Here is a 27756-nt window from a genome sequence, read left to right as displayed (position 1 = left end):
CTCTGTAGCCCATCTCATTGGGCACACTAGCTGCTGATGTCTTGTTACATTTGATTTTCCCTGCTCAGGACAGAGAGGCAGCTTCTTTGGCTCATGGTTCCGGTGGTAGGAGAGTCAAGCGGTAGGCATCATGCTGGTACCTGGTGAGGGTCCCAGCTGTGTCACTGCGTGGTGGTGAAGCAGAAAGGAAGCTAGGAGCTGGTCAACTGCATTAACATCTGGTCAAATGGATGGCCTGGTGTCACAGTAGCCTGGTCTACTGATAACTCATCCATCTCACGGGGCCTAGTCAGTCCCAGGAGAAGTACGTCAATTCTTTCCAGGGCAGAGTCCCCATGATCCACTCATTTCCCATGGGCCTCACCTCAAGAAGCTTCCACCACCTTGGTATTATGAACTATTAACTGGGGAGCGAGCCTCCATCACAGGACAGGTCATTCGTGGGTGTCCTTGGACCCGTTTTCCTCTTTTCCTTGGAGGTCCCAGTTAGGCTCACACATATGTCTGGCCACTGTGTTTCTGCTTCCTCTGTCTTTTATTCTAGAACATTCTCTACCTTCTGTTTTGTTTTTCTTTTGTTTAATGTTACTGATGTGCTTGAAGAGTCAAGATGTTTGCTTGAGGCATGTCCTGCAACAGGTTGGTCTGAGTCTGTAGGCTTGCATTAGCTGAGCCCCACAGGCTTCCAATACACACCTGTGTGCACCTTGCAACCTTGAAAATCCCCTCGCGTGGCTCAGCATGCACCTGGAGATAGAAGGGGAAGGACATTCCTGTAGGTGGGATGGCCACACAAGAATCCACCCTTCCCAAGAGTAGCTCAGTGTACACCCACACAGAAAGGGGCATAAGGGTCCCTTTTCCATACCCAGGGGCCAGGATGTGGAGTGGCCTGCTGGGCACTGGCCTCTGAGCTTATGCCAGGGCTCTGGTGATGCCTGATCCCATTTGGAGTTTGCATAATTATACTGTGTGTGCAGCAGCCAGTGGCCTGTGGGCTTCATCCGTGCTCTGACCAGGCAGGACACCAGTCTGGGGGAGGGGAGCATGTCGATGTCCTGGCACTGGGGTCCTGAGTGCCTGTTACCTGTCTGGGGGGGGGGCATGTCGATGTCCTGGCACTGGGGTCCTGAGTGCCTGTTACTAGTCTGGGGGGCAAGTCGATGTCCTGGTACTAGGGTCCTGAGTGCCTGTTCCTAGTCTGGGGGGAGGGCATGTCAATGTCCTGGCACTGGGGTCCTGAGTGCCTATTACATGTGTCTGTGGATTTCCCATCCATTCCTTGTTTATCTTTTGTCCAGTTGCTTGTCCTGCCCTTGTTGATTCAGGAGGGAGCTGGAGTGTGGACTGCGTTGTCATGGTAGCTGCTGAGCGAACTGCATCGTGTCAAACACAGAGAGGAGTCACTTCTGGTTTTAGCCTGGCTGATGGGCTGGGAAGGGTGTGTGCTGGGGGTCAGCAGGGTAATGGCTTCCTGCCTGGGGCAGGCTGTTGCTGGACTCAGAGGCAGGGTGTGGTAGAGAGAGGGCCTCTGAAGAAGGAGTGTAGACTTAGCCCTCCAGATCTGTTATTCATTTCATTACCTTGACCACCTATTGACAAGATGAGAGTCTCCTCTATCCTGTATTCAAGGCTGGCCCCAGCTCCGCCTCCCTCTGCTGACTCCTGGCCATGGGGCCCTACCATCTGCCCCTGCCTTCTTTAGCTTCTTGTTATCATTTGAAGGTTGGTGTGATTGTCATCCCCGGGAGAGGTCCTCTGCCTCTGTGCCCTGTGCCTTCAAACAGCTGGGAGCTCACTTCCTACCCTCTCCATACTGTACTGACCATAGCAGCCTGGCGGGTTACTTACCTGTCTATCACCTGCCACGCCCCTAGCCTGTGAGTGACATGTAGGATGAGAGCATGCATACCTTGCTCGTGGCACCATGCCTAGCTCCACAGGCCCTCCCTGGGGTGCCGAGAGCAGGTGTGTGTTCTGCATAGAGGAGAACATTTGTCTCAGGAGCTCCACTGTCTGGCTTCAGGGCTGTATTCCACCGTGGCCAAGACCTCTGCATTCCTTCAGTGCCCTGGGCACTACTCTTCAGGGGAGTTGTGTGGTGCACTGTCCCACGGTGGCATGGCTTGAGGTGTGGGGAAGCACAGGGGAGCTGGCCTCCAGGGTGTGCACAGCAAAGGGACATGAGGACAGGCAAGGGGGTGGGTCTGAGGGAAAGCTGTGGCCATGCTGAGCTCTCAAAATGCAGAGCTGAGGGGTTTCCTCTTGATCTGGGAGGGCTCGTGAACACCCAAAGATGGCTCTTTATGCAGGGAACCCCGGGCCAGGAGGGCAGAGATTGAAGTCAGTGGTGGCAGAGAGAATGGGATGCCCCGTACGGTGTGAGGAGAGAGTGGTGTGGGTACTGATATCTGGCTCTGGTGCATCCAAGCCTGAAGGTCACCTTGATGAAAACAGGAAGAAGGATGCCAGGAGGGAGGGACAGGCTCCAGAGACATGCCCAGTTTCCAGCTTCTGCCCCGCTGGAGACATCTAGTCAATGTGAGTTCATGAAGTAGGGTGGCCCCATCTAGTCTGACTGCTGTCCTTAGGAGAGGAAAGGCAGATGGTAGACAGAGCCAGGAGGCCATGGTACAGCCATGGGAGTGGTAGGGCCACAGGCCAATGACAGCTCGATGGCCTGTGACCAACAAGGCAGGAAGGAGATGGGGGAAAGGCCCTCCCTGGATCCCAGAGGACATGTGGTCCTGGCATCCATCAACTTGGGGCCTCTGCCTTCTGGATCTGTGGGGGAATCAATGCCTGTTATTCATGGGGTTTTGTGCCAGTTGGCCTGAATATTGACAGGAACAGACAGAAAAGGCCTGCCCTGAGGGCCAGTCATGTCCCAGCATATCTTTTCCTCAACCTCCTGTACCCCAAGTGGGACGCAGCCCTCATTTACAGGTGCACAGAAAGGTCCAAGGAAAGGTCACAGCTTGCTGGGTAGGAGAACGAAGTGGCAGAACTGAGGCGTCCGGGTGAGGATGAGGTTTGCTGCATTGACTGAGCAGACAGCAGTGAGCCATTTCCTGGTGTGACCGTATGTGGGTCTCCCAGGGAGGCATCCAGCATCCAGCTGACGGGGGGGGGGCGGGGGGGGGGGCGGGGGGGCGGGGGGGGCGCCTGTACTTGAGAGAGCGGGGCTGACATTCCTTACCAGCACCTAGGCAAGGCCTCAGGCCCCTCTGATTCTGAGTGTGTATGTCCATGAGGAGCCACTGATGTCCTATTTACTTGAAAGTCACATTGAAAAATCTCTGCCATGTCGTAAGTGTTTCTGGTTCCCGAGTTTACTTGTTTTAAGCCACATTCAAAAGTGAAGATGTTGGTCCAGTTGGAGAATCGCTCAGCTGAAAATACAAATGCTCCAAACTCTGAACTTTGAGTGCTCCAGCACAATGCCACAAATGGAAAATTCCAACTGCAAAAATCTTCATTTTTGTGCACAGAATTATTTAAAATATGATGTCAAGTCACCTTCAGACTGCAGAAGATCAACATGAGGTAAATGAATCTGAGGTTCGGGCCAGGGTCCCTTCAATTCCATTATGCATGTGCAAATCTCCTGAGGTCAGGAGCACTTCCGGAAGTCTGAGAGCTTTCAGAAGTTAGAAATCAGAGACACTGGTGGTCCCAGGCATTTTGGATCATGGATTCTCAGCTGTAATCTCAACCACAGATACTGCCTTGATCAGTGGAAATCATGACGCTGGAGTGTCAAGTTGTGGTGGGTGCCTGGAAAAGAGAATAAGGGCTCCCGAGGGTGGGGCACTTCCCAAACCATCAGTAGAGCTCCAGAGAGAGGTGAGCTGGATGAGCTGCACCATGATACCCAAACCTTTGTTTCCTCCAGCAAATGCCTCTGTCCCAGAAACCTCCAGGCTCCCGTGGGTCTGAGATGGCACCTATGTGTTGTTGGGGCACAGGCTGCACAGCCTTGGGATCTGGCATGAGCCCGTGTCGGGTGGGTTGGGGTGGGGGTTCTACCGTGGGTTTATGTAAACAGCTCACTTCTTCCCTTGAAATCTTGCTTTTCGGGCTGTGTCCCCACCTCCTTCCAGGACAGCTGTGGGGGTTGGGATAGAATGTTCTGCACCGCAGGTGGCGACCCGTTCTCCCGCATGAAATCAGTTTAGTGGGTCGCAGCAGCACGCTTTACATAAGAAGTTGGACTGAATAGGAAATGGCAGAGCGCATCTCTCACAATCAGGACAAGTGTGAGCCAATTCATTACTAAGTATGGGAGACTGAGGGGAAAAAAAAAACAAAACAAAAAACCCTAAAACAACAAAGAAACAACAAGCCGGGCCACCTGCAATTGTCACCTTAGTTGGAAAACAGGAGTATTACAGGTGGGATTATGTTAAGAATGCTAAGACAGGAGACTGCCCAGGATCATGAGACAGAGCTCCCCCAGTGCTGTCACAGACAGTTTTACAAGAAAGAAGAGCGTAGATTTACACCCCCCCCCACCCCCCCCCACCCCCCCACCCCCCCCCCACCCCCCCCACCCCCCCCACCCCCCCCCACCCCCACCCCCCCACCCCCCCCCCCGGCAAGGAAGGAAAATCACCCCAAAGGCAGAGACGAGAGTCAGGCAGGCCCAGCAGCTGGGAGGCGAGGATGGAATCTCTCCTTGAGTGTCCAGAGAAGCTTGGCCCTGGCCACACCTGAGCTTCCCCATGACCCCTCACTTGGCCTCTGGTCCCTAGAACTGTTATAGTAAGTACCTAGTCTGCAGTGGTTTGTCCTGGATGACCCAGGACAAACATATATGTAATATACTCACAGCAGAACAGCCCAAGGTCACAGGCATTCACTGACAACACATTTTTTAAAAAGAAAAAGATAGCTGGGCAGTGATGGCACATGCCTTTAATTCCTGCACTCGGGAGACAGAGCCAGGCGGATCTCTGTGAGTTCAAAGTCAGCCTGGTCTACAGAGCGAGATCTAGGACCGGCTCCAAAGCTACACAGAGAAACCTTGTCTCGAAAAACAAAAACAAAAAACAAACAAACAAACAAGATATTTACTTTATGTGTATGAGTGTTTTGCTTGCATGTATGTGTACCATGTATACGCCTGGTGACCACAAAGTCAGAAGAGGGTGTTGGATACCCTGAAACTAGAGTTACAGATGGCTTTGAGCTACCATGTGGGTGCTGGGAACCCAATCCAGGCAATCTATAAGAACAGCCAGTGCTCTAAACTGATGAGACACTTCTCCAGCCCCAACAGTGAGTTCTTATCACTTGGTGAGGGTCTGCGGTGGGTTGTAGATGAGCCGTCCTCGCTGGGTGTGGTGGGACCTGTTTTTTTACTCACCTTCCTCCTGGGCCCACAGGCCGCCTCTCATGTCTTGCCACAGTAGCAGAGGCACAGCAGGGGGAACCAGGCTTGCACCAGGCTTGCTTGCTCAGGTTTGGAAGGGGAATGGGTCACGTGGTCACTTCTGTCCATGAGCCACAGTCCAGACCAACCACATGAACTTGCTCGTACAGAGTCATGGGACAGGAAAATACTTCTAATGGTGAGAGGCTGTGGATTCTAGAGGGGTGAACTCCATGCACTGCAGGTAAATGTGTGTGTGTGTGTGTGTGTGTGTGTGTGTGTGTGTGTGTGTGTGTGTGCTGTTTGCAGTGTACAGGGCCATTTATATGAGCAGTTTGGAAGCCACTAGCCAATGACAGAGGACACAGTGCAAGAGGTTCTGGCCCCTCTCCTCACCCTCAGGGCTTAGAGGTTTTGGGACTACAGCTCTGTCTCTCTGAGACCTTCTGCATTAGCACAGAAGGTTCCATGGAGGGCAGGAGTGGTATCTCAGCACCTCTCCCTCACATCCCCATCCCAAATCCTCGGGAAGAAAATGGAGCACATCCTAGAGGATCTGGGATAGGGGAGTATTCTTCCCCAAAGCCCAGGCCAAGGTCCCTCATCCCTCAAGCAAACATGTCCCTCAGGATGGTGTCTGCAGATTGCACATTAGCATAAGCCAATTGGTTGGAGGTGGGGCTTCTCTTGCCCAGTCTTACCACTGAGAATGGATCAGCAGGGAGATGGTGCTGCAGCTGGTAGGGAAGGCTGATGATGCGGTCGCTGTCCACTCCAGGGGCCCCATCACTCCACTGGTGAGCAGAGTACCTGACTGAGACATGGGGCTTCAGCACACGGGAGGCTTAAAAAGATGCTCTGTGGTCCATGCCATACCTTCTGTTGTCCGGCTCAGAAAGCTGGGGCTGGGGAATCTTCCAGGAAGCTAGAGCTGTGGTCCATCTTCCAGAGGGATGCTAGCCCACCGCCCCCTGTTCCCTCCAACACCAAGGTACACGGGGCAGGATGCGGAGACATAACTCCACCCACAGCCAAAACTCAGCTCTAAGGCTGGGGGATTTCTTTCTCTCCTCTCTTCCTTCTCTTTCCTCGAAGCCTCTCCTTCAGGGTCTCATCGCTACCCCCAGGGGTGGGCAGCACCGATTCCCCAGGGCCCAGACTCCACAGGAAGGTGACCCGTGGTAACCTTTGCCTCCTTCCCCTCCCTGTGCTGCTGTTCCTGTTCCAAGGCCATCAGCCACTGGCAGTTATTCCTATGATTGGAGGAGATGCAGACAGAGGATAGAAAGTGAATATCAGATCGTGGGACCTTTACATCATTTAGATCAGTGAGCACCAGGCATGTGGGGATGATGGGCAGGCCCAGCTTATCCTGTAGCATCCCTGGGATAGCCTGTCCACAGGGCACTGGCCTCACCATGCCCAGGGTATCACTCTTTCCACTTGGCATTCCTTGTATGCAGGGCACCAGAGGCCAGCCTCACTATGCCTAAGGTATTTCTTTTTCCACTTGGCATTCCCTATCTCTCAACAGTCCAATAGCTCTGGAAGGCAGGGCTGTAAACATTCATGTATGCCCCTTGGTGGTGCTGTTAGGGCATCTGGGAACACTGGTTCAGGCTGTGACCCCCTACTACATGGATCCCCAAGGAGGGTTGTAAGCTCACTGCCCCTGGCACAAACCTGGAGGCTAGCAGTGGTACCACCCTGCCAGTGCCTTGTCAGAGCTCCCTTTCCGGATGCTGGGAAACAGGTGCATCTCTGGAGCAGCAGTGTGGCAGGATGCTATTTCAGTGTTCCAGGAAGGGCTTGGCCCTGCCCTGCCTTGGCCTTGGGGGTGGTTGTTGCCACGTGACTCTCTGGCATGTCATTGGGAGATGTGTCAGCCACAAAGGCCAGAGAGGCTCTCCACTCTCCCAGCTGCCACCTGAAGCCTCCACACTGCCGAGCCCAGCCTTGGAAGAAGAGCTACTGGTACTTCGGGAGGAGGCCTCTCCATGGGGATGCCTGGAGGAGGGTCAGGTAAAGCTTAGAATAGCTTTGTGTTCACACCAGCCAGCCAGGGAGGAGGACTCAGCTTCTAGCTAGAAGGAAAAATCTTGAGGCCCATGGTTGAGCTTGGAGGGTGGAGCCCAAGAGAAGGTGGTGCTATCCAGCTTGGTGTCATGTCATTATGGTGAAAACCACCACCTAGAGGTGTCAATCATATATAGACTTCGGGGACTTTCACAAACAGTGTGTGGGGTTAGGGGCGTGACCCTATATTATAGATGAAGAAACTGAGGCTCACAGGAAGGAAGGCCAGCAGGGACTGGACTCCAGCGCCTCTGGCCTATGTTTGGGGTGGAATTGCTGGGCAGTGGGCTCTCTGTGCCTGCTCCCTCCTTCTTCCACTTTGGTCTCCTCTCATTCATTTTTTTCTTTAAAACAGGCTTTGAAAGGGGTCTTGCCGTTCCCCAGGGGACATTTAGCAATGTCTGGAAGCAATTGTGATGGTCACAGCTGGTGAAGGGATAGCTAGTATGTGGGAGGAGGGGTCAAGGGCCACTGTGACTGTCCTATAGTATACAGGCCCCACTGTATTGACAATTACACCAAGGGAGCCAGTCAATAAGGAATATAATACGAATGTCCCTTCTTCTGGTATGGGCATGGAGAATGTGGCATGCTATGCCCCTGAGATAAGAGCATAAAGTCTAGGAGGCTGTGTGTTGGTAGGATGGCCTGCAGGGTGAGCATGGGACAGGTCTGGGGGCCCAGAGAGAGGGGTGATGGCTAAGGAGCTGGACCCAGAGCAGAGGACTGAGATGGCCCAGGGTTGTACAGGCTTTCAGGGTAGCCAGCTCTGGCCAGGCTTCTGCCTCTACTCACAATGCTGCCATCAGAACGAGGCATCATGCCTAGCAGGTCTCTAGGGAGTAGGATCCAGGTATCCCTCTCTGGCATCTCTGCCTGACCAGCAGGGTCTTTCCAGCAGCAAGGACCATAGCCCACATCCTTGTTCCCTGAATATCGGTACAAACAACACACACTTGACATTCATCTTAGGGTTTCTATTGCTTCAACGGAACACCATGACCACAAAGCAAGTTGGAAAAGAAAGAGCTTATTTAGTTTTCACTTCCACAGCACTGTTTATCATCAGGAAGTCAGAACCTGGAGGCAGGAGCTGATGCAGAGGCCATGGATGGGTGCTGCTTACTGGCTTGTTCCCCATGGCTTGCTCAGCCTGCTTTCTTTCTTTTTTCTTTCCTTCCTTCTTTCCTTCCTTCTTCCTTCCTTCGTTCCTTTCTTCCTTCATTCCTTCTTTCTTTCCTTCCTTTCTTTTCTTTTTTTTTGGGGGGGGGGGTTTGAGACAGGGTTTCTCTGTGTAGCTTTTGCACCTTTCCTCCAGCCCACTCTGTAGCCCAGGCTGTCCTTGAACTCACAGAGATCTGCCTGCCTCTGCCTCCTGAGTACTGGGATTAAAGGTGTGCACCACCACCACCCGGCTATCAGCCTGTTTTCTTATAGAACCCAGAACCACCAGCCCAGGGATGACACTACCCACAATGGGCTGGGCCCTCCTCTATCAATTGCCAATTAAGAAAATGCCCTACAGTCTGATCTATGGACGCATTTTCTCAATTGAGGTTCCTTCCTTTCAGATAACTCTAGCTTATGCCAAGATGACATAAAGTCATTTTTGCACAATATTGTACCCCCAAAAGGAAGAGCAGTGGCTACTCACTAGATGCCTGAGGAAGGAGTGCTCACTGCTGGCCTCAGTCTGGCTGGATTAGGGCTGGTGGCTGGGTCCTTAGCCCCTTATTTCCCTGATATTCTGGAGATACTGTGGATGCTGGAGCTGGGGACATATGCACATGTCCATTTATTTCCTAAATGGCTGTCTCCTCAGTGGGGAGCCGATGCCTTTGGCTCACCCATGGCAAAGAGCAGACAGTAATAGCAAGAACACAGCACCACATCCCACTCCAGGACAACTGCAAACCACACCGCTGCTCCTCAGAGGAAGCATCCGGGAGAAGACTGCGGAGAGCTGGCATCTGCCGAGGCACTCGGTGGCAGGGTAGATGCTGTTCTATTTATGGAAAATTATAGAAAGAGCTGAAATGTAAAGGCTAAGATAAAAAACCAGGATAAATATTCATTATCTTGGATTGGACAAGTTTCTTAGAAATGACTCCAAGAACATGAACTACGGAAGACAAAACCAGAGAAATCAGGTTTCATCAGAGCTGAAACCCTTTGTGCTGCAAAGAGCGTTATGAAGAAGTGAGGTGCGGTTTGGAGGATGACAGGGGACCCTCCGGTCACAGGTATGGTGGGAAACTTGTGGCCGGAGTAGATACACGGCTCTCAAAACAGTCACAGCTTGACAGGCAGCTCAAAGCTGGGCGGAGAAGCCTGTGTCTCCAAGGAAGACATCTGAACATATTTAACATTGCCAAACAGGGACAGGCCAATCAAAAGGAGGTAGCGCCTCACCTCCACCAGGATGTCAAAAATAAGAGGTTGGGGACCCCCAGGTTTGGAGGTGAAAGTGGAACTTAGGAGCCAGCTGAGAAGAGACCATGTCCTGAAGCAATTTGGGCTGCATAAATCCCTTCCTCAGAGCTCTGCGGGCACTCTGAACATTGACTGTGAAGGCCAGGACGGGTATGGCTTCTACATCAGGAGAGGACATTACTGTGTATTCTCACCGTACTATGGCAGCTAGAATCAGAATGGCCATTAACAGGAAGTCATGCCCCTCGACTCTTGCTGCTCTTTGGGTATCTAACAATAGTGAACTCATGTAATTACAAGGTATTTTTGTCTCTGTGTCTCCGGAAACTGGCCTGGCCAGGACTGGTCAGGCTGGCAGACTCTGATGGAGTGTTGGCGCAGCCTGTCCACCCTTTATCAGCCCCGTGTGCTGTGACTGGACCCTGCTGGCATGAGCAAGTTGCCCGGAAGCCTGCTTCTTAGGCATGGCCTGTCACAACCTCAGCCCGGTGATGGGTCAGCTTTCCAGGTTCCCAGCCAGCAGTTCCGATCTCAGCTTTAATTAGTTGTTCAGGAAATGCCTTCCCAACACCGGCCTTCCTTGGACCCACTGAGGAGGACATGAGAAGAGCCAAGGGGTCAAGGGGAAGGAGCCAGAGGAACAGGGCATCAGCTCCTTCCTCAGGGAGGCACCAAGGCCCACCCCTGCCGGCTTGTCTTATGCTGTATGGCCTTGCTGGGTCGCAGAACCCCTCTGAGCGTTATATCCCTTAGATGGCCTATAGGTGACAATGCCTCTTAACACTACTAGTTGGTGGCAAGCCAAGTTGAATGCCAACTGAGTGCTCACACCTAGCAGGCACATTTGGAAACTGGGGTGTCATCACATGACCTGAACGAGCCTGCACCACTTTGCTCCAATCCAGTGCATTTATTTGTTTATACACCAGTTCTCATGTAGACCAGGCTGGCCTCAAACTTGCCATGTATCAGAAGGTGACCTAGAACTCCTGATCCTCCTGAATGCGAGGATTTACAGGTGCATGCACCACACCCGATTTATGCAGTGCTGGGGGTCGTACCCAGGGATTCATGCATATTAGCGGAGCGCTCAATCAACTGAGTTACCTCTCTAACCCTGAGCTGATGATTTTAGTGCTATGGATTCAGGTACACCCTGGGTTGGGGCCCCTTATGCCCTCATCACTTTGTGTTGGACTCAAAGTCAAGGCTTCCAGGACCCTTTGGACTGCATGAAGGCTTACAGTTGCTCTACTATACCCACCAGGCTGGGTGGTGTCCACTAGTCACCCATCTACAGAGGCCTAGTGGGGAGTTGGGGGCAACTGAATTATAGCCAGGATATACCTGTTGGCAGGTCCCACTCTAGAATAAACCCATCTGGGGAAACAGAGCTGGTTTAATCAGATGTCGGCAGCCCTGGGCTAGGTTGTGGTAGAATGACCCAGGACTGGGCCTGGCTGTTAGGAGATGATTGATTGCCCCAGAGGCACTTCCTGTTTCCTATTAGATTTGAGGAGCATCTGTGGGCATCTGCTGCTGCTGCTGCTGCTGAAGCACAAGGTGGTGTGACAATGGGACACACTGGGCAGAAGCCACCACAGACTTTCTGCATGGCTTGGACACTGATGAGCTGGGTGGGGGCAGATGCCCATATGTCCCTGACAGTCTGCATGCTACCGTAAGAGCAGGTGCCCTTGGTCCTGAAAGGCTGATTCGTCTGGCGATGAAATGCCATCCTGCAGGGATAAGGGTGGCTGGCAATGTTGATCAAAATGCTTGAGGCTGCAAGAGTCAGGCCTTACTGAAGTCAGTGTTCACTGGAAGCCACGGTCAGCTGGAGCATCTGAGGCTGCGTCTCAGCTGTGTTCTTCCCAGATCTTGCCTCTGGAAAAGACAGTCTCCATTATCTCCTCCCTCCCTCCCCATCAACCCCTATCATGGGCCAGCGCTGTGTAGCCAACATCATGTGGACATTCCCATGAGTGACAGTGGGTGGGTCACAAGGGTGCCTTTGGCTCTGCTACTTCCAATGTTGCCCATCCCACAGGTGGTGTGTATGATTCCTGTGGCTCTGCCACAAGGTGCTACAGACAGGGTGACTCAGGAAACACTGGTGTGCGGCCCCGTAGTCCTGGAGGCTGGAGGCTGAGATCCGGGTGTGGGCGGCTGGGAAGGGCATCTGCAATAGGGCTGTTGGGGGAGACTGAGTGGGTGGAGACAGTGGGTGCATGGGGTCGTTTGTGTGTAGCTCCATGGTGTGTGAAGGTGGGAGGATCTGCTGCAGGGGGCTGGCCTGAGTGCGGCTGCTGTGGACAAGGGATGGGGATACCATGGTTGGAGGACTGTAACGATGCTGTGTGGACCCTGGGCATTGTCGTTATGGAACCCAGCTGTGCGTGGCTGGCAGACAGCTATTGGAGCTCTACTGACTTCTAGGAATTATTTCATTAGGGCAGGGAAGCGTAGGGTATGAATCCAGTACCCTAAATCTTCTGGGGAGCCCAAACCCTTTTCAGTGAAGCAGCACCTAGGTCTTGTGTTTGCTCATCATGTGTCTTAGGGACACATCCAGCCACAGATGGCCCTGGTACAGAATCCTGGCACAGTTCCCAGTGACTTGACTTGAAGAAAAGACAGACACATGGACAGACAGAAATGCTGGGTTCAAGTGGGCTGAACTTTCTCATGGAGAAATCTCAGCTCCCCAGAAGCTCAGCATGTTTATTACGTAGAGTTGGAGAGGCAGGGTTATTATGCATGGATGAACCAGGAGGCAGACTTCAGCTAATCTCAAAGGAGGAGTCTCTGTAGGGAGCAGTTTCCAGGCTGTAAGTATCTGGGGGATAGAAAGCTATGGTGGACATTTTCTGCACACACTATCGACATTTTCACTTGGACCAGGAGGGGAAGGTTCTGCCGTTTTCCCTGGGGCTGAGGCATTGGTCCCTGGCATGGCTGTGCCTATGTTAACAATACAGATTCACTCAGGACTTCTCATGCTCAGGGCTTCCCTCTCCCCCTACAACCTGGGAGATTTGTTACAATTGCCAGAGACCTTGCACACTCCTTACCCCATCCTTGAGCATCCACACACAATGGTGGCGTGCTGTTCATGTCCTGCAACACAGATTAAGCTGCCTTCTGCAGGTTGTCATGGATTTGGGTGTGTTCAAGCCTCCTTCAGAGTCCCCAAGGCCCTGGGACACTGGTTGGCATCACATGCCCCTGGAAGGACATGGGTATGGTGGCAGAAATGGGGTGGGCACAGATAGGACAGTTGAGGACAGCCACCCACAGGGCCATGCAGTGGTCCAGACCAGCATGGAAAGTGTACTTGCTTCTGTTCCAGGAGGTACTGCCCAGCTCCGGAGCCTCCGGCCCATGTCACTTTCAGAGGCCTTTCCACCCACTGCAGGTTCACCATGCTGCTGTGTTTACCATCCACCTAGAGTGTCCTCCCTGGTCATTGTCACAGAACCATCTATCCGAAAGGGGAAGATGGACATCCCATCACTCTCAGTGGATGAACCAGAGCCATGGGACCAAGCAAATGCCTGGTCACCAAAAACTTGCTTCACATCTTTAGAACACAGAAAATTCAGAAACCCTGCACCAGCTGTTGGTGTAATACACACAGCAGCTGGAAGGCTCTCCAAAGCTACCTTGGCTGCTAGAGTGTGACAGCCATTAAGAACCCTCGCCTGGGCTCACCCACCTCATCTACCCCTCTTCCTACCCTGGGAAATAGAAAATATAATCAACACAGGCTTCTGGCCTCCGGCCAGGTCACAGCCCCTGTTCAGGGGTTCAGGGACCACTGGTGCTGAGACGAGGATGGAACAAAGTATGGGGGTCAGGCCACGAGGGGGAATAGATCATTTAAAAGGCTCAGGGATTTCAGCATGGCCATCCAGGTGGTGAGACAGCAGGTTGATTGCTCCACAGCTCATGCGCCTGATGTGGTGGTCCCCTCCCGCCACGTGCGCATGTGGTGTTAGGCTGGAATATCTGTCTCTGCTAGTAATTTCCAGACCAGCATCGGACCCACACTGAGTCCTTCTCCTAGCTGGGACCACCCCCAGCCTCCACCTCCTTTTCTTTTTTTTTTTTTTTTTGGTTTTTCGAGACAGGGTTTCTCTGTGTAGCTTTGCGCCTTTCCTGGAACTCACTTGGTAGCCTAGGCTGGCCTCGAACTCGCAGAGATCCGCCTGGCTCTGCCTCCCGAGTGCTGGGATTAAAGGCATGCGCCACCACCGACCAGCAACCTCCTTTTCTGTATGAGGTGTTTGGCCATTTCTGGTGAGGTGGGGTCCACACTGGAGCATGTCCAGGGCCAGGACCTTTGGTCTTTCTCACTGTGGTCTTCCAAGGCCCAGTGTAGTTCATTGCACAGGATAGGGTCTGAAGTGTTGGTCAGGGGACTGAAGGGAGGAAGAGGGAGGTGCTGCTGATGTCCCCAGGGTCACAGCATTGGCCCTGCGGTCCTGACTTACTCAGGGAAGTCGACAGTTCTTTGTTGAGTTCCCAATGACTTAGATCATGGAAGGATGGGCCGAGGACTCTGGGACGGGGATGGCGAGGCGGAGCTTTTAGACACCAGCCCTGCTTGGCTGGGATCATGTTGGAGGGGCTGGAGTAAACATACACACATGTGACCCATGGTGCCACCTCCAGGTTTGACGATAAGGGACTTCAGGGCGTTCAGAACCTAGAATGTTCACTCTAGCCTTTCAAGGAATGTGTGTGGGCCCTGCTGCAGACGTTGCAGTGCCTTGGGAGATGGTTTTCCCCTTTCTATAGCCCCTCCCAGACCCAGCCTATGGCAACTCTGGCCTCTGAGCCCAGGAGGGAGCTCTGTTCCCAGCTGCCACCCCTGTCAGACAACACAGGGTCCTTCCTCAGTGGGACCTTCAGAACTCCTCCTTAGACTAGCTCCAATTTGAAGGTGTAAAGACAAGCTTTGAGAGCCTGGCGGTTTCTCCAATACCATGCAGCCATCCCTGCAGTGGTTCCGTCTGGGGTCCTCCAGGCTCTGAGGCAGGTGCCCAGCCTGAGCCCAGCTGCGGGGACAAGAGGTGTGGATTGCAGTGAATTCCTATGGTTGCTGTCCCCACAGATGGCGTCAGAGTCGATGGTCCCTGAGACCTGTTTTCTTTACCCCACCAAGGCTCCCTGGTGCTGAGGGCTCATTGTCACAGGGCTTAAGTATAAGTAGTCACAGCCTGGTGTGACTGATCCCTACCACTTGAGTTGACGCTTTCTGTTATTATCACAGTAAGAGATTGTTAACCACCTATTAGAGCCGATTTAGAAATTATCCTGCACATTTGTGTTTAGGTATTGGGTGTAGCAGTTTCTTTTGACTGACAGAAAGGGCAGGGTTCCCAGCATGGCTGTTTCCCATTGTCACATCTTGCAATGCTGTAATGTGAACATTAGGTTTGCTGGGACAGCGTTGACGGGCACCATTAACAAGTCCATGGCTGCATCAGGGTCCACGCTAGTTTTGTGGGCTCTGTGGGTTTGGACAGATGCAAAGACAGCCTCCACCATTCCAGTGTCATCAGAGGACTCTCAGAGTTCCCCAGTTCATTCCTCTCTCTCAACCCTAAACTGGCTATATACAGACCAGGTTGATCTTGAACTCACGGAGATCGCCTTGCGTGTGCCTCAAGTGCTTGCATTAGAGGCGTCGTGCACCATCTCACCCAGCAGCCACTCACCAGCTGTCACCAGGTTTGCCTTTTCCAGAAAGCCATAGTGGAGATCATGGGCTGCAGCATTTCCAGATTGGCTGCTTTCCCTTGGTGACATGTGTTTAATGTCCCTCCATAGCTCTTCAGGGATCAGCATCCAGTTCTGCTTAATGCGAAGTCACCTACTATGCCCAAGAGTTTCTCCAAGCCCCTCCTGGAGGCATACAAAAGACTTCTGCCTCCTCTCAATCCCTCAAGTCCATCATGACAGGCTTTGAGTCAGGGCCTCAGAGGCTGTGATGACTCTCACTCGGCTTGCCACCAACGAGTGTTAAGAGGCATGGTCACCTGTCGGCCTTCCCTGCCTGGGGCAGTTGACAGACAGATGGCAGTGACTCTCTAGTACGCAGGCGCAGGTGCCATGCCCGGGTGCCTGCCACATGCAGTCAGATGTGAAGGCCTGGAGGAAATCCTGGAGGACTTTCTGGAGGCAGGGGCACAGGAGTTTGCTCTTAAGGAGGTGGTGGAGACTGAAAGGCCTTCAGCCCAGGCTCCAAGGAGCCTGTGTTCAGGAATGACAAGAAGGCTCAGAAGAAGCCACCAGCTGTGACCCTGTAAAGTAGAGCTGTGGGTGGCAGGGGACACCGGAGATTGGCAGGCACTGAAAAGTGAGCATAGATGCCTAGAAATGAATCTGGCATCTGATGAAGCCATGAGTGCGGATGCCTAGTCAGCTGCCCTTCTGGAAGATGCAGTGGGTGCTTCACCTCGGACCAAGTAGCCTGTGGGTCCCACTCCTGGACCCTGCCAACCCCAGGCCCTAGAACAGCCTCCTGGGAGCCGCCTTCAGTCCTGTGAAGCCCCTTCCTCCCAAATCAGGCCCTGGTGGAACAGGATGCGGGTTTCCAGGTCTTATGTGATGTCTTCTCTCCCAAATGCAGCCCAGAGAGGGGCCCTCTGACGGGACAGACATAGTCAGATCCCAGGCACGTCCCCAGCTAAAGTCACCGGGATAAGCAACTATGGCATGATTTGGACTCAACAAAAACATTAAAAAAAATAAAAAAAAATCCTGGGTCCCCTGGATCATGGGCCCTCGTATGAGCCTCAGGATGGCACTGTGCAGACAGGCTCCCCTGCCCCGCTCCTGATTGGTGTTTCCAAGCCTTGGCATGACTGACCTTGGCTCATTTAGCCACTTTTGGCTTCAAGTTCCCCCCTGTGAGGTAAGCACCATGCTGGCTTCACAGGGGTGTCAGGAGGGCTGAACAGATGCCTTTGCACCCAGTAGGTCTGAAGCTAAGCAGGATGTTGAAAAGAAGGCAGCAAGCTACACTGTTGTGTTCCCTGGTGACTTACTTCACAGTGTCTGGAGCCAGGGAAGGGGGAGTCTGTGCCCCGCCCAGCCCAAGCCAAGCAAGGAGAACAGGAGATGTCTGCCTCAGAGGCGCCTGGGTCTCTGTTGGCTTTGTTTGGGTAATTTATTAGTTGGAAAGATTGCTTTTTCTTAGCAGTTGTGTGCCCCTGGCTGCCAGACTGTCTTTGACCTTCAAGGACAGCTTGTTCAGCCTTGCTTTGGGCATTTCTATATTTGGAGTGGTTTTAGGGAAGCGGGGTCACTGGATGAACCACACCAAACCCCTGAATACGGAGTACTCCTCCTCTGCCAGCATTCAGCTCCCTGTCCCCCCCACCCATAGATGCCCAATGCAGTGTAGGACAGTTGGGGACTCTGCTTAGCCAACACTCTCCTGCCTGCCTGACTCTGTCTTGTCTCAGAATCTCAAGTAGCTGGAGATGGCATGATTCCACCTGCTGCTGTGAGAAGCGCAGTCCCCCCTGGGAAGCACTGACAGGAACGGGGAAAAAGAAGCAAGCAGGCTGGGCAGGCTTGCTATTACCTCTCCATGGGTACACTTGGCCCTTGCTATCCCACAAACGCCTCAGACTCTAGGACTGAATCCCACTAGGGGCAAAAGGTGCACATGTGAAATCTGCAACCACTTGACCAGCCCAGAGGGAAGCTAGCAGGGTTTTCCTGGCATCCCTCTCTTGGGAGGCCCATTTATGGCTCAGCTCTTCCTCTGACCACCAGAGGGCAGCACCACTACCAGACCCACAGCTCCAGGCAGCTTTAGTGGGCAGAGTGGGATCTGGCCAGCAAATCCACACTCTTAATATAGCTCTTCCCTCAAACCAGATGCGTTTCCAGTAACTTGGGAACTGGTGCTGGGGATGAAACTCAGGGCCTTTGCATGCTAGGCAAGTGCTGTGCTACCCGGCTACACCCAGCCCCCCCCATATTCCTGAAACCGAGGTGGTCATTGTTGTGGAACTCTTCAGTGTTTGCTGGGCTGGTTGCTAAGCAAATCCTTTTGCCCTTGATCCTGGTTTCCCCCAGGACCAGGGGATGTGAGCAGAGGGTGGGTGGATGGAAAGGACAGATGGAAGGACAGATCGAAGTCAGAGGGTGGGTGGATTATGCAGGACAGATGGAAAGGCAGATAGAAGGCGGGGTGGGGGTGGGGGGTGGAGTGGGGTGGACAGGAACTCTTTCAAAGTCACAACCCCACAAGAGGCAGCGCTGAGACTGTATCCCAAGCCAGCTCACCCCACAGCCCACAGGGCCCCCAAATCTGAAAATGACTTCTTGCTCACTCTGGCCTTGAGCCAGATTCAGGCCATATAATCTCTGCCTTGTCTGGCCAGGCAAAGATGCTGTCCATTGTCCTTTGTATCCCAAACTGAGTGGACATAAAAGTTCTGGAGAGCCACCCCACCCTGTATCTCTGAGCCACACAGGACCAGGGTGACTCACAAGGACGTCACCTACAAAGACTCCCTGTAGCCCGGCCATGCACAGCTGTGAGCACTGACAGACTCCAGTTCAGCTTCTTATCCCTAGCTGAAAGGCCTGGCCACACTGAGGCTCCCAAGGTCCAGCTGAGCCAGAGGCCCTGGCTCTCTGCCCCCCCCCCCCTCCGCCAGCATTCTACAGTATGGATGGGCATTTCTGGTCCAGTTCAGTAGTGAAGGGACCCTAGGGAGCAAGTGTGATAGGTCAAGGTGCTGGGAGGTTGTGGGGATGAAGAGAGACTGGCTGCATGGTGACAGCAAGAGCTGTGGACTGCACCACGCTGCTGCTGAGGGGCCGCCACTGTCACTGGGGTGACATCAGAGTGGCATGGGTCACAGAGCGGGGAAGAGCCCCGAGGAAAAGGAAAGAGGGAGAGAATCCCATGGAGGCTACCAGCCTGGGTAAGCCGAAGCGCCAACTGGAGGCAGATGTTTGAGTGACAGGTTAGAGGCCGTTTTTTTTCTCTCTGGCTGGTCCTAGGTGGGAGGCAGAGGCAAAGGTCAGGCAGCAGCTGTGGGTGAGCAATCACGTTTTGGCCTCGTTGGATCCCTGCAAAGGTGTGGTTTAGCTCCCAGGCTGTTCCTGGAGATAACACCTGCCTTCTGCACAGCTGGCTGGGGCACAGGGTTGTGTGGAGGATGGATGGAGCTGGGGTTCTCTGGCCTGTGGCTGTAGGCCGTGGGTCCCCCACCCTGCATCTCCAGTCCCTGGGCATGGCTGTGTATTCATTCTCAGCATGATGGTTCAGACAGTGGTTGGCTGAGATTATCTCGTGGGCTGCAGCTGCTAGTGGTAGGTCCTGCCCACTACGAGGGCCAGTGTGTTCCACGCTGCCCCTCCATCACTACCACTGTGTGTGTGTGTGTGTGTGTGTGTGTGTGTGTGTGTGTGTGTGTGTGTGTGTCCTGTGGCTGCAGTGATGAAGGGGAGCAGCACTGGACAGCCGAGGCTGAGCAGGTTGTGCTGGGCTGAAGTTAAAACTATGGCTGTTCCTTCTGTAGCTGCGGATGGGACCCTCCACTCCCCTTTGCTGGCTTCTGGAGATGCCAGCTCTCATGGCTCATGGTCCTTCCTTGTTGAGACTAGCTATACTGTGCCTCTCTGACCTCTCTCTTAATCATGTCTCCACTGACTACCCAGGAAATGTCCTTGGATGACATGGGCCATGCTGGACAGCCAATGCCCTCTCCTTTGCCTCCACAACCCTTGTCTGCACTTAGGAAAGTCCATGTCCCACACAGGGCCATAATGTCCCAATATACATCTGGGTACAATGCTGGAGTGGCAGAGTCTGTGCATCAGCTGGGTGTGTGGCCTCTGTAGACAAGGGCCTGGTAGTCCCTTCCCTCTGGCCACAGACCCACATGATTCCTGTAGGGCGACCTGGGACCTGGGACTCTTTAGTTCCTCCAGTAAACCCATTTTTACTTCAGCCTAAAAACTTCAGATTCTCCTGGATGCTTCCCTGCTACAGGGCTGTTGGGCAGACCCCAGGCTTCCATACCATGGCCCAGCATGCCATGTGCTGGCATCTGCAGGTGCTTTAGTAGACCACGGGGTCATGCCTGGTACATGGTCATGCCTGGTCATGAGACCACAAACAACCCTGACCTTTGAACTTGTGGTCTCCAATGCCTCTTTGAATTGCCTGCTTGGCTGTGGGTGATTCTTGGGGGTCACTCACTGTGTTTAGTCTGGTGTTTTGGGACCCAAAAGAAATATGGAACCAGCTATCAGAGGGCTGTAGCTGAAGAAGAGTCTGAGGGTCCCAGGGCTGCAGGACCACTGAGCTTTCTGGAAGCAATGTCCCTATGAGGCTCTGGGTGGCAACGTTGCATTGGATGGATGCAACAAGGGTTAGTTGTTCTTCAAGAGGGACAGTGGTGGCCCTGCTACCCCAGCAGTGCACAGAGATATGTTGGGACATCATAGATAAGTGTGCAGAGGATACGGATAAGACAGCTGAGTAGAGCAGCCACAAACAGAGACCGCAATGGCTTTACCAAACGGTCTTGGCCCTCAGAACTGTCACTGGTCATACCACCTGAGTGCTACTTAACCCAGATGGAAGGAGGGGATGGCCCATCACCTCATGCTGCGTGGGACCAGTGCTGTGGGTGGGGGCATGCTGGGAGGCCTCCTGCTTGCTCTCCCTGTGCCGAGTGTCCCTCACTTTAACCTGGCTCCTTTCTCCCCAGTGTCGGAGCCCCAGGCTGCTCACGCTCCCCTGGAGAAGCCAGCTAGCACTGCGATCCTGTGCAGTACCTGTGGGAATGTGTGCAAGGGTGAGGTGCTGCGTGTGCAGAACAAGTACTTCCACATCAGGTGCTTCGTGTGCAAAGGTAAGCGTGTGCTTGGCCTCGTGCTTGACTACGGAGTGTCCCGGACTGGGCTTCCTAGCCACCCTTCTCACTCTTTGTGGGTCTAGAAGGCTCTCTGGTCACACCTGAGTGTCCATAGAGTTCTGAGTCTCTGTCTTTCCAGAATACCATCCCGTGTGACAAAGGAATCCTCTCAGGGAGACAGGGAGACTCTGGGTCCGCAGCGGCGGATGCATGCGTCTAGCCCGGAATCAGAGATACCAATCCTGGAGCCACAGCGCCACAGCACAGAGTGTCAGTGGCCTTTGCTGGCTGTGCAAATCAGTAGCCAGAGGTGTTCTGGGGGCTTGGTGCACCAGATGCTGCATCCCTCCTGCAGTGGCCCTGAAAACATTCTAAATGAAAGTCATTCATTTTCCTTTGCTTATAAAAAGTAGCTTAAAAAAACATGGGAATCTTAAATAATACCAAGAAGATGAGAAGAGGGCCTGAAGCTGTGTGTGCAGCCTCCCCAGTGAACATGGCTGGGTTTGGAGCCTTCTCCTCCTCTGCCCTGAATCCCATGTGCATGCCAGGGACAAAGCACACCTCCATCCAACAGCCCAGAAATGTGAGAAAAAGTACTCATAGGTAGGACCCACCCACTGGACATGGTGTGTAGACTCACAGAGCCATCAGTGTTAAAGGGATAATGTTTTGGAGTCCACAGATGCTTCTCTGCAGTGTGGGCAAGCCCTCTGCACATGCCCCCTGGCTTGACAGTGGTATTCTCCCGGGCTGTCTGGAGATTGGCCCTGCCTTCACCACGGTGACCCTCAGTGAGGGGAGGGAATGTTAAGTTTATTGTTTGGGTAAAAAGAGTAGGAGCCAAATCCTTGGCACATGGAGGTCCGTAGGGAGGGTCCAAGGCTTCTAGAAAGAAATCCACAGAGGAGGTGCATCTGGCTGTAATTTGAAGATAGAAATTCGCCAGGCAAGGACAAGGCTGCCTTAGATGGGAGATGACCCTACCAAGTCAGCTCTGTGTGTGTGTGTGTGTGTGTGTGTGTGTGTGTGTGTGTGTGTGTGTGTGTGTGGTGGGGGGCTGGTGACTGGCTTCAGAGAGGGGAGGTGGAACTAGGAGCATCTAGGGGGGTTGATTCCAGGTTCTTCTGTGGCCCCAGAACCTCTAGAGGCTCCTGGCTTCTGTTTGTGGAACTCTGTCCCCTCCACTCTGGTCCTCGGGCTCAGCTACAGTGTGGAAAGTCTTGGTGTTTGGAAAGAGACTTTTCTGCAGAAGGGGCTACCCCAAAACACCCCTGGTGCTGTCAGCTCTGGATGGTCAGCCTCCACCGGAGAAACACGGCCTGTGGGGCTGTGGGGTAGTGACAGGGACAGCCCGAGCTAGCTCTTTTTTTTTTTTTTTTTTTAAGATTTATTTATTTATTATGTACACAGAAGAGGGCACCAGATCTCATTACAGATGGTTGTGAGCCACCGTGTGGGTGCTGGGAATTGAACTCAGGACCTCTGGAAGAGCAGTCAGTGCTTTTAACCTTCGAGTTATCTCTCCAGCCCCTGAGCTAGCTCTTACTGGGTCTCATCCTGAGGGATCTGCCTTCAGCTGAAACAGACACCAGCCTTTAGAGGCCTTATCCTAGGGCACGAGCAGCTGGCTCTCAGTGATGTCCCCAGAGCCACCAGGATTGAGGGGGGCTCTAGGCATCCCAGTCACCTTGGCCCTGATGCATTCTCACAAGGACACCCCATCTTTCCAGCCCCTCCCTCTGCCACACATGAGAAAAGAGCCAGAATCCTCTGTGATAGTCATCCCAGGGTAGTGACGAGGCTGCTTGAGAAAAAAAAAAAAGATGTGCTGGGCACCTCATTCCCAGCATAGCCAGGAAAACCTGTGCCTTGGGCTCCATAGAGTGGGCATGAGTTGGGAGTTGGAGGGCCAGCCTATTCCATCATCTCACACAACCCCAAACCACCCATCCCCAGAGGAAAGGACACTTCAGCTCTGGGGGACTTTCCTACAGAGAACAGCAGCCGCTCTCTGCAGCCTGGACGCAGAACCCTAGAACCTACAGAAAAAGCTAGGTGTGGGTGCGCATCTGCTTAACCAGGTGCTGGTGGGTAGGCAGAGATAGGAGGATCTCTGGAGTTCACTAGGTAGCCAGCACAGAGGAATCCAAGAGACCCTGTCTCAAAAACCAATGTGGAGAATGACTGAGGAAGATATCTGGTGTTGTCCTCCGGCCTCCATATACACACAAGAACACATACAAATCACACACACACACACACACACACACACACACGAAAGAATTCCAAGAAGTGACCCTGACCCTGCCTTCTCATCAGCTGCTGCCAACCCTTGTCTCCCCCAAAGATGAGCGCCTCCCCACACCCTCCAGGCCTCTGCTAACTTGATCCTTTTCAAACTGTAATGTGATAGAGGCACATTGTCTCGATGAGGGACTTGAGTTACTGGTGAACTTGGACTTTTTATTTTTAGGAGCAGAGGTCTGGGATATCACTGCCTTGGGGTGACCTTGGAATCCTCAAAGCAGCCAGAAACCAGCAGGCAGCTGAGGCAATGGGGCCAGGAGCTGGGGGAGTCTCTCAGGGTGTGAGGCATGGCTGCTGGGTCCCTCTCCCTATGTTACAGTGTGGCTCACTCAATTCTATGTCTCTGCCCCCCCCCACACACACATTCGTCCTTTAAGGACTGACCACTGTTGTCACAGCTGTGACAAGCAGACACAACCCAGAGTCAGTATCCTGAGTACTTGTGACTGTCTTGTCTCCAAGGCACTGTAGTGTAATCCTGTGCCTATCTGTCAGCCCGTGGCCTGTTCTTGCAGAAGAACATTTGTTTGATCTATAGTGGGACAAGATTAAACCTTGGGTTTCATTCCCAGACTGGGTGTGGAGAAGGAATCCAGCATGGCTCCAGGCTGGCGTCTAACCTTTGGTGGAAGGGATGGCAGCAGCAGCCACAGGCTGAGGAATGTCACGGTCTAGCTTTGACCTTGACATTCCTCTGTGCATGCACATGACACATACAAAAAGGCCCCTCTCGTTTTGGAACCAGCAGCCATATCTCTGCAAACAGCATTGTTATGGAAACTTCTAGACTGTTCCATCTGAGGCACTGAATGGCTCACTCGCCCGTGCTTCTGGGGCTGGAGAGTATGAGGGAGGAGCACACTATGTCCCCAGAAGTTGACTTGGGGCCTGCCAGCTGCTGGTGACCAGCAGACCCAGAGTGGATATTTCAGGCCACGGCCTGAAAGTCCTCTGCTCCTCCACTGCGCTCAGCAGTCTCCGCTCCCTGGAGCTGTGTGTTAGGAGAAGGGTCACAGTGAGCCTGTGGGTTCTCCTTCAGCTCTGGGTCTGGCCTTGTTGTGCTACAGGGGTCGGGGGTTGAGAACTGTGGGAACCAGATGAAAGAGGGAGGCCCTGGAAAGTTTCTTTATGGACTAGGGGACCACGTATGGTTCACTTGTTCTCTATTGTACCTTCAGCCCAGAGCAGAGCTGAGAGTGTAAAGCTGTGCAGTCCTGTAGTCTCTCTCTCTCTCTCTCTCTCTCTCTCTCTCTCTCTCTCTCTCTCTCTCTCTCTCTCTCTCTCTCTCTCTCTCACACACACACACACACACACACACACACACACACACACACACACCTGCTTACCTGTTCATCCAGCACTGGAATGGCTCGAAGGGCCTCACAGGTTCTCAGAAGTCCAAGAGCCTCAATGCCCTTTTCTGGAAGCTTCCACAAGAAGAATACATGACTCTAGGCTAGCTGAGAAGCTCGTGTCTGTCCCTGGAGCCCCATCCTGGGTACCCCTAGGCCCTTGAATTTATAGGGACTTGTATCAGGCAGGCTGGGGTCCGATCTGCTGGCCCTGAGGCGTAAGTTGGTCAGTCCCCTAACCCGGCATTTGCTCTCCCCCACCCCCCAGCGTGTGGCTGTGACCTGGCCGAGGGCGGCTTCTTCGTCCGACAGGGTGAACACATCTGCACACGTGACTACCAGAGGCTCTATGGCACACGCTGCTTCAGCTGTGACCGCTTCATTGAGGGGGAAGTGGTGTCAGCGCTTGGCAAGACCTACCACCCTGACTGCTTCGTGTGTGCTGTCTGCAGGTGGGTGGCCCAGCCTCTGCCCTGCTGGCCTCTGCCCCCTCCTCCTTGCCCATCTACCCTCAGCCCTGGTTCCACTCCCAACCAATAGGTCTCTTCTCCCTCCCTCCTTCCCTCTCTCCCTCTGTCCTGCCTCTTTGCATCCTGACCCATCCTGGTTCACAGATGTGCCTGCCCAGCACCATGGTACAATCTTGTCATAGGTGGCAGGGAGAGGGTGGGGACTGGGAGGTCTGGTTCTGGTCCCTGGTGCCTGGCATAGAGCAAGTGAGCTCCCAATGAAAAGTCTGGATGCCACCCTGGCAGCAAGGCCTTATGGTCGCATATGCCTTCTGACCAATGGCAGCCTTCCTGGGGTCCCTGTGCATCCCTCCCCTGTTTTCAGGAAAGGCCCTTGGCCAGCAAACACAGGCCAGAGTGAAGAGCAGAGTGTGCTTAGTTAGTTCCCAGTGTCATGGTGTCCAGCTTGTGTGGTATTTCCTACATCCTTTCCAAGCAGCTGTCTATGGTCACAGCATGTACCCAAGGCCAGAATGGAGCCTTTGACCAGGAGACATCAAGGCGAGGAAGCTTGGTGGGGGACATTTCCCGTGGAAGAGTTGCTATGTGCTCTCTAGTGTGGCTGGGTGAGAGGTCTCCAGAAATACCTTCATGATTTCCATGTGGCATCCTTAAGAGGTGGGTCCAGCCAGCAGCTGGTCTGAGGGCCCACCTTGGGCAGCCTACCAAAGTACAAGTGACAACAGACAGCATTGTCCAGGTTGTAGGATGGGGTGGGGCTCTGCCACTGCACACAGCCAGACTAGACACCGCACACAGTTGGCCTCCGGCAAGCATGCGCTGGAACTGGGACCCAGGTTCAGGTGCAGCAAAGCACAGGCCATGCTCCTGCTTCCTGCTGGAGGCTGACTCTGGGGGGCCGTGGAGAAGAACGTGAGGTATTTCCTGGCCAGGGTGAAATGATGAATGGAAAGGTAGTACTGGCAGGATGTGTGAGACAAGGGGAGAGGATGGGCGCTGTGAGTCTCGGGCCAAACACCTAGCCATGTCACCCTCAAGAGGCCTTCACTCCATGGCAGCAAATGCCCAAGTGAAATGCTTTAAAAGGACGAGCCCTGCCCCACCAACTCACTGACACGTTCCCAGCCACACTGCTAAAGATTTGCAACACACACACACATCAGGAAAAATACAGTTATCACAACAGAACCCGTCGCCCCCCCCCCCGCCCCCCGGAAAAAATACCATGTCTGTGGAGGAGCATGGATGAGCTCAGACCTCCACCAGGAGCTATGCATGCTGGGAAACAGTAAGAAGATATCTGTAAGCACCAAAAGGAAAATAAAATCCACCAAACAGTGCTGTGCTTAGTAAAATTTCTTCTGAAAAAGGCCCAAGGCTCAGTCCAAGGCCACACTGCAGGATGATTAACCTGACCCAGAGTTGACCTCGTTCATGAAAATGGCATTAAAATGGTGATTGAAATGTTCTGAAATCGATTATGGTGATGTTTTCACAACTCTGGGTATGCTACCTTCACTGGGTTATACATCGAGGCATGAGAATTGTGAGCATCAGTAAACAGGCACCATAAAAAGAGACGAAGACAAAATCTTCATTGGACACCCAAGAGCTGAGTGACTTTGGCCCCAGCAGGCCTGCGCTGCGGCAGAGTGATGGTTTCGCAGGCTGGAGAGAAATAACGTTGAAAGATAGCAACAGAATCTCAAAGCAGCTGGGCATGCGATCCCAGCTCTGAGGAGCTTGAGACAGGAGGCTAGCCTTGGCTATAGACTGGAGTTCTGTGTCAGAACAGACAAAAACATAAAATCTAAAGCAGAAGGAGATAAAACCTTTCCTCTTAAGATGTTTCTCCTCGGCCATTTTGTCATAGCAACAAGGAAGTAACCGATACTGACCAGATATGTAGAGAACTACGATCCAAAGGAAACACCCAACACGAACAAAAGGGTTAAAGAGATGCTTCACCACAAAATGTACAAAATGATCAAAAGACACAAAAAACACACTTACATTTGCACCGTCGGCTACTGGGGACATGGACCAAAACAATTGTGAAATGCCAGCTGTACCTTCTGGCACAGATACAACCTACAGTGGATAATAGCAAGGGCTATTCTAGCAAGGCCACAAAGCAAGGAGACATGAAGTGGTACAGTCTCCTTGGAGACAGAATCACACAGTAGGTGACCAGGAATTCAACTTTGGGAAAGGAAGTCCCATGATGCAGGTGTCATTAATTCCAAGTGGGAACGACCCAGATGAATGCCTTTTAACAGATGCAATGGAGTAATACTCAGCCCTGAAAAAGAACAAGCTGGTGACATGAGGAGCAGCAATGTGGGCAGGCCATGGCAGTGTGGTACTGAACAAAATACTCACTCACAGGGCTCTGTTGTATGGGGTATGGGAAGTGGGGTAGTGGAGAGAGACACAGGGATGTTTTGCACTGGCCGGGTGTTCCATGGTGTGATGGAACTGATTATACTGAGTGCATTTTCTAGACTGTGTCTCCATTAGGTCATATGAGCTTGTAGGGGAATGGCCACTGGGCATTCATAACCCTGGAGTCTAGGCTAGCATGTTCCACAAGGGATGTCTGAACGGATGGCAAGCCAGCGATGCATGTCGCTAATCTTCTCTGGCAGGTGAGAAACGGGAACACAGAGGGGCTGAGAAATGTATTCCAAGTTGCGCAGCTGGAGTATGACTCAGCATATTAGAAACTGTCAGGGACTCCCACTCCATCCTAAAGTCCCCCTTGCCTGGGGAGATGCACCATATTAAGACATGGTAGCTTTCAGACCACAGCACTGGCAGGCAGCAAGTGCAGGCGTCCA

The 27756-nt window shown here is 53.1% G+C and overlaps 1 protein-coding gene across 33 annotated transcripts in view; it reads left to right on the top strand.

Annotated features, from left to right (window-relative positions):
- The window catches only part of Ablim2 (actin binding LIM protein family member 2), a 125515-nt gene that overhangs the window by 21120 nt on the left and 76639 nt on the right, over positions 1-27756 (top strand). For 16 of the 33 annotated variants that reach the window (XR_013042712.1, XR_013042705.1, XR_013042700.1 and 13 more), the window contains exons 2-3: positions 20638-20781; positions 24715-24898. Coding sequence is in view for 1 of the 33 variants with exons in the window: in XM_042285868.2 (XP_042141802.1) it covers positions 7372-7396; positions 20638-20781; positions 24715-24898 (353 nt within the window). In the remaining 32 variants the exon portion in view is untranslated. Of the gene's footprint in view, positions 1-7269; positions 7397-20637; positions 20782-24714; positions 24899-27756 lie in introns of those variants that run through there. The other 17 variants (XR_013042697.1, XR_013042690.1, XR_013042695.1 and 14 more) reach the window with 5 other exon arrangements.

Source organism: Peromyscus maniculatus, chromosome 10, assembly GCF_049852395.1.
Source record: "Peromyscus maniculatus bairdii isolate BWxNUB_F1_BW_parent chromosome 10, HU_Pman_BW_mat_3.1, whole genome shotgun sequence".
Classification (NCBI taxonomy): domain Eukaryota; kingdom Metazoa; phylum Chordata; class Mammalia; order Rodentia; family Cricetidae; genus Peromyscus; species Peromyscus maniculatus.
This window is presented reverse-complemented; position numbering and strand designations above follow the sequence as displayed.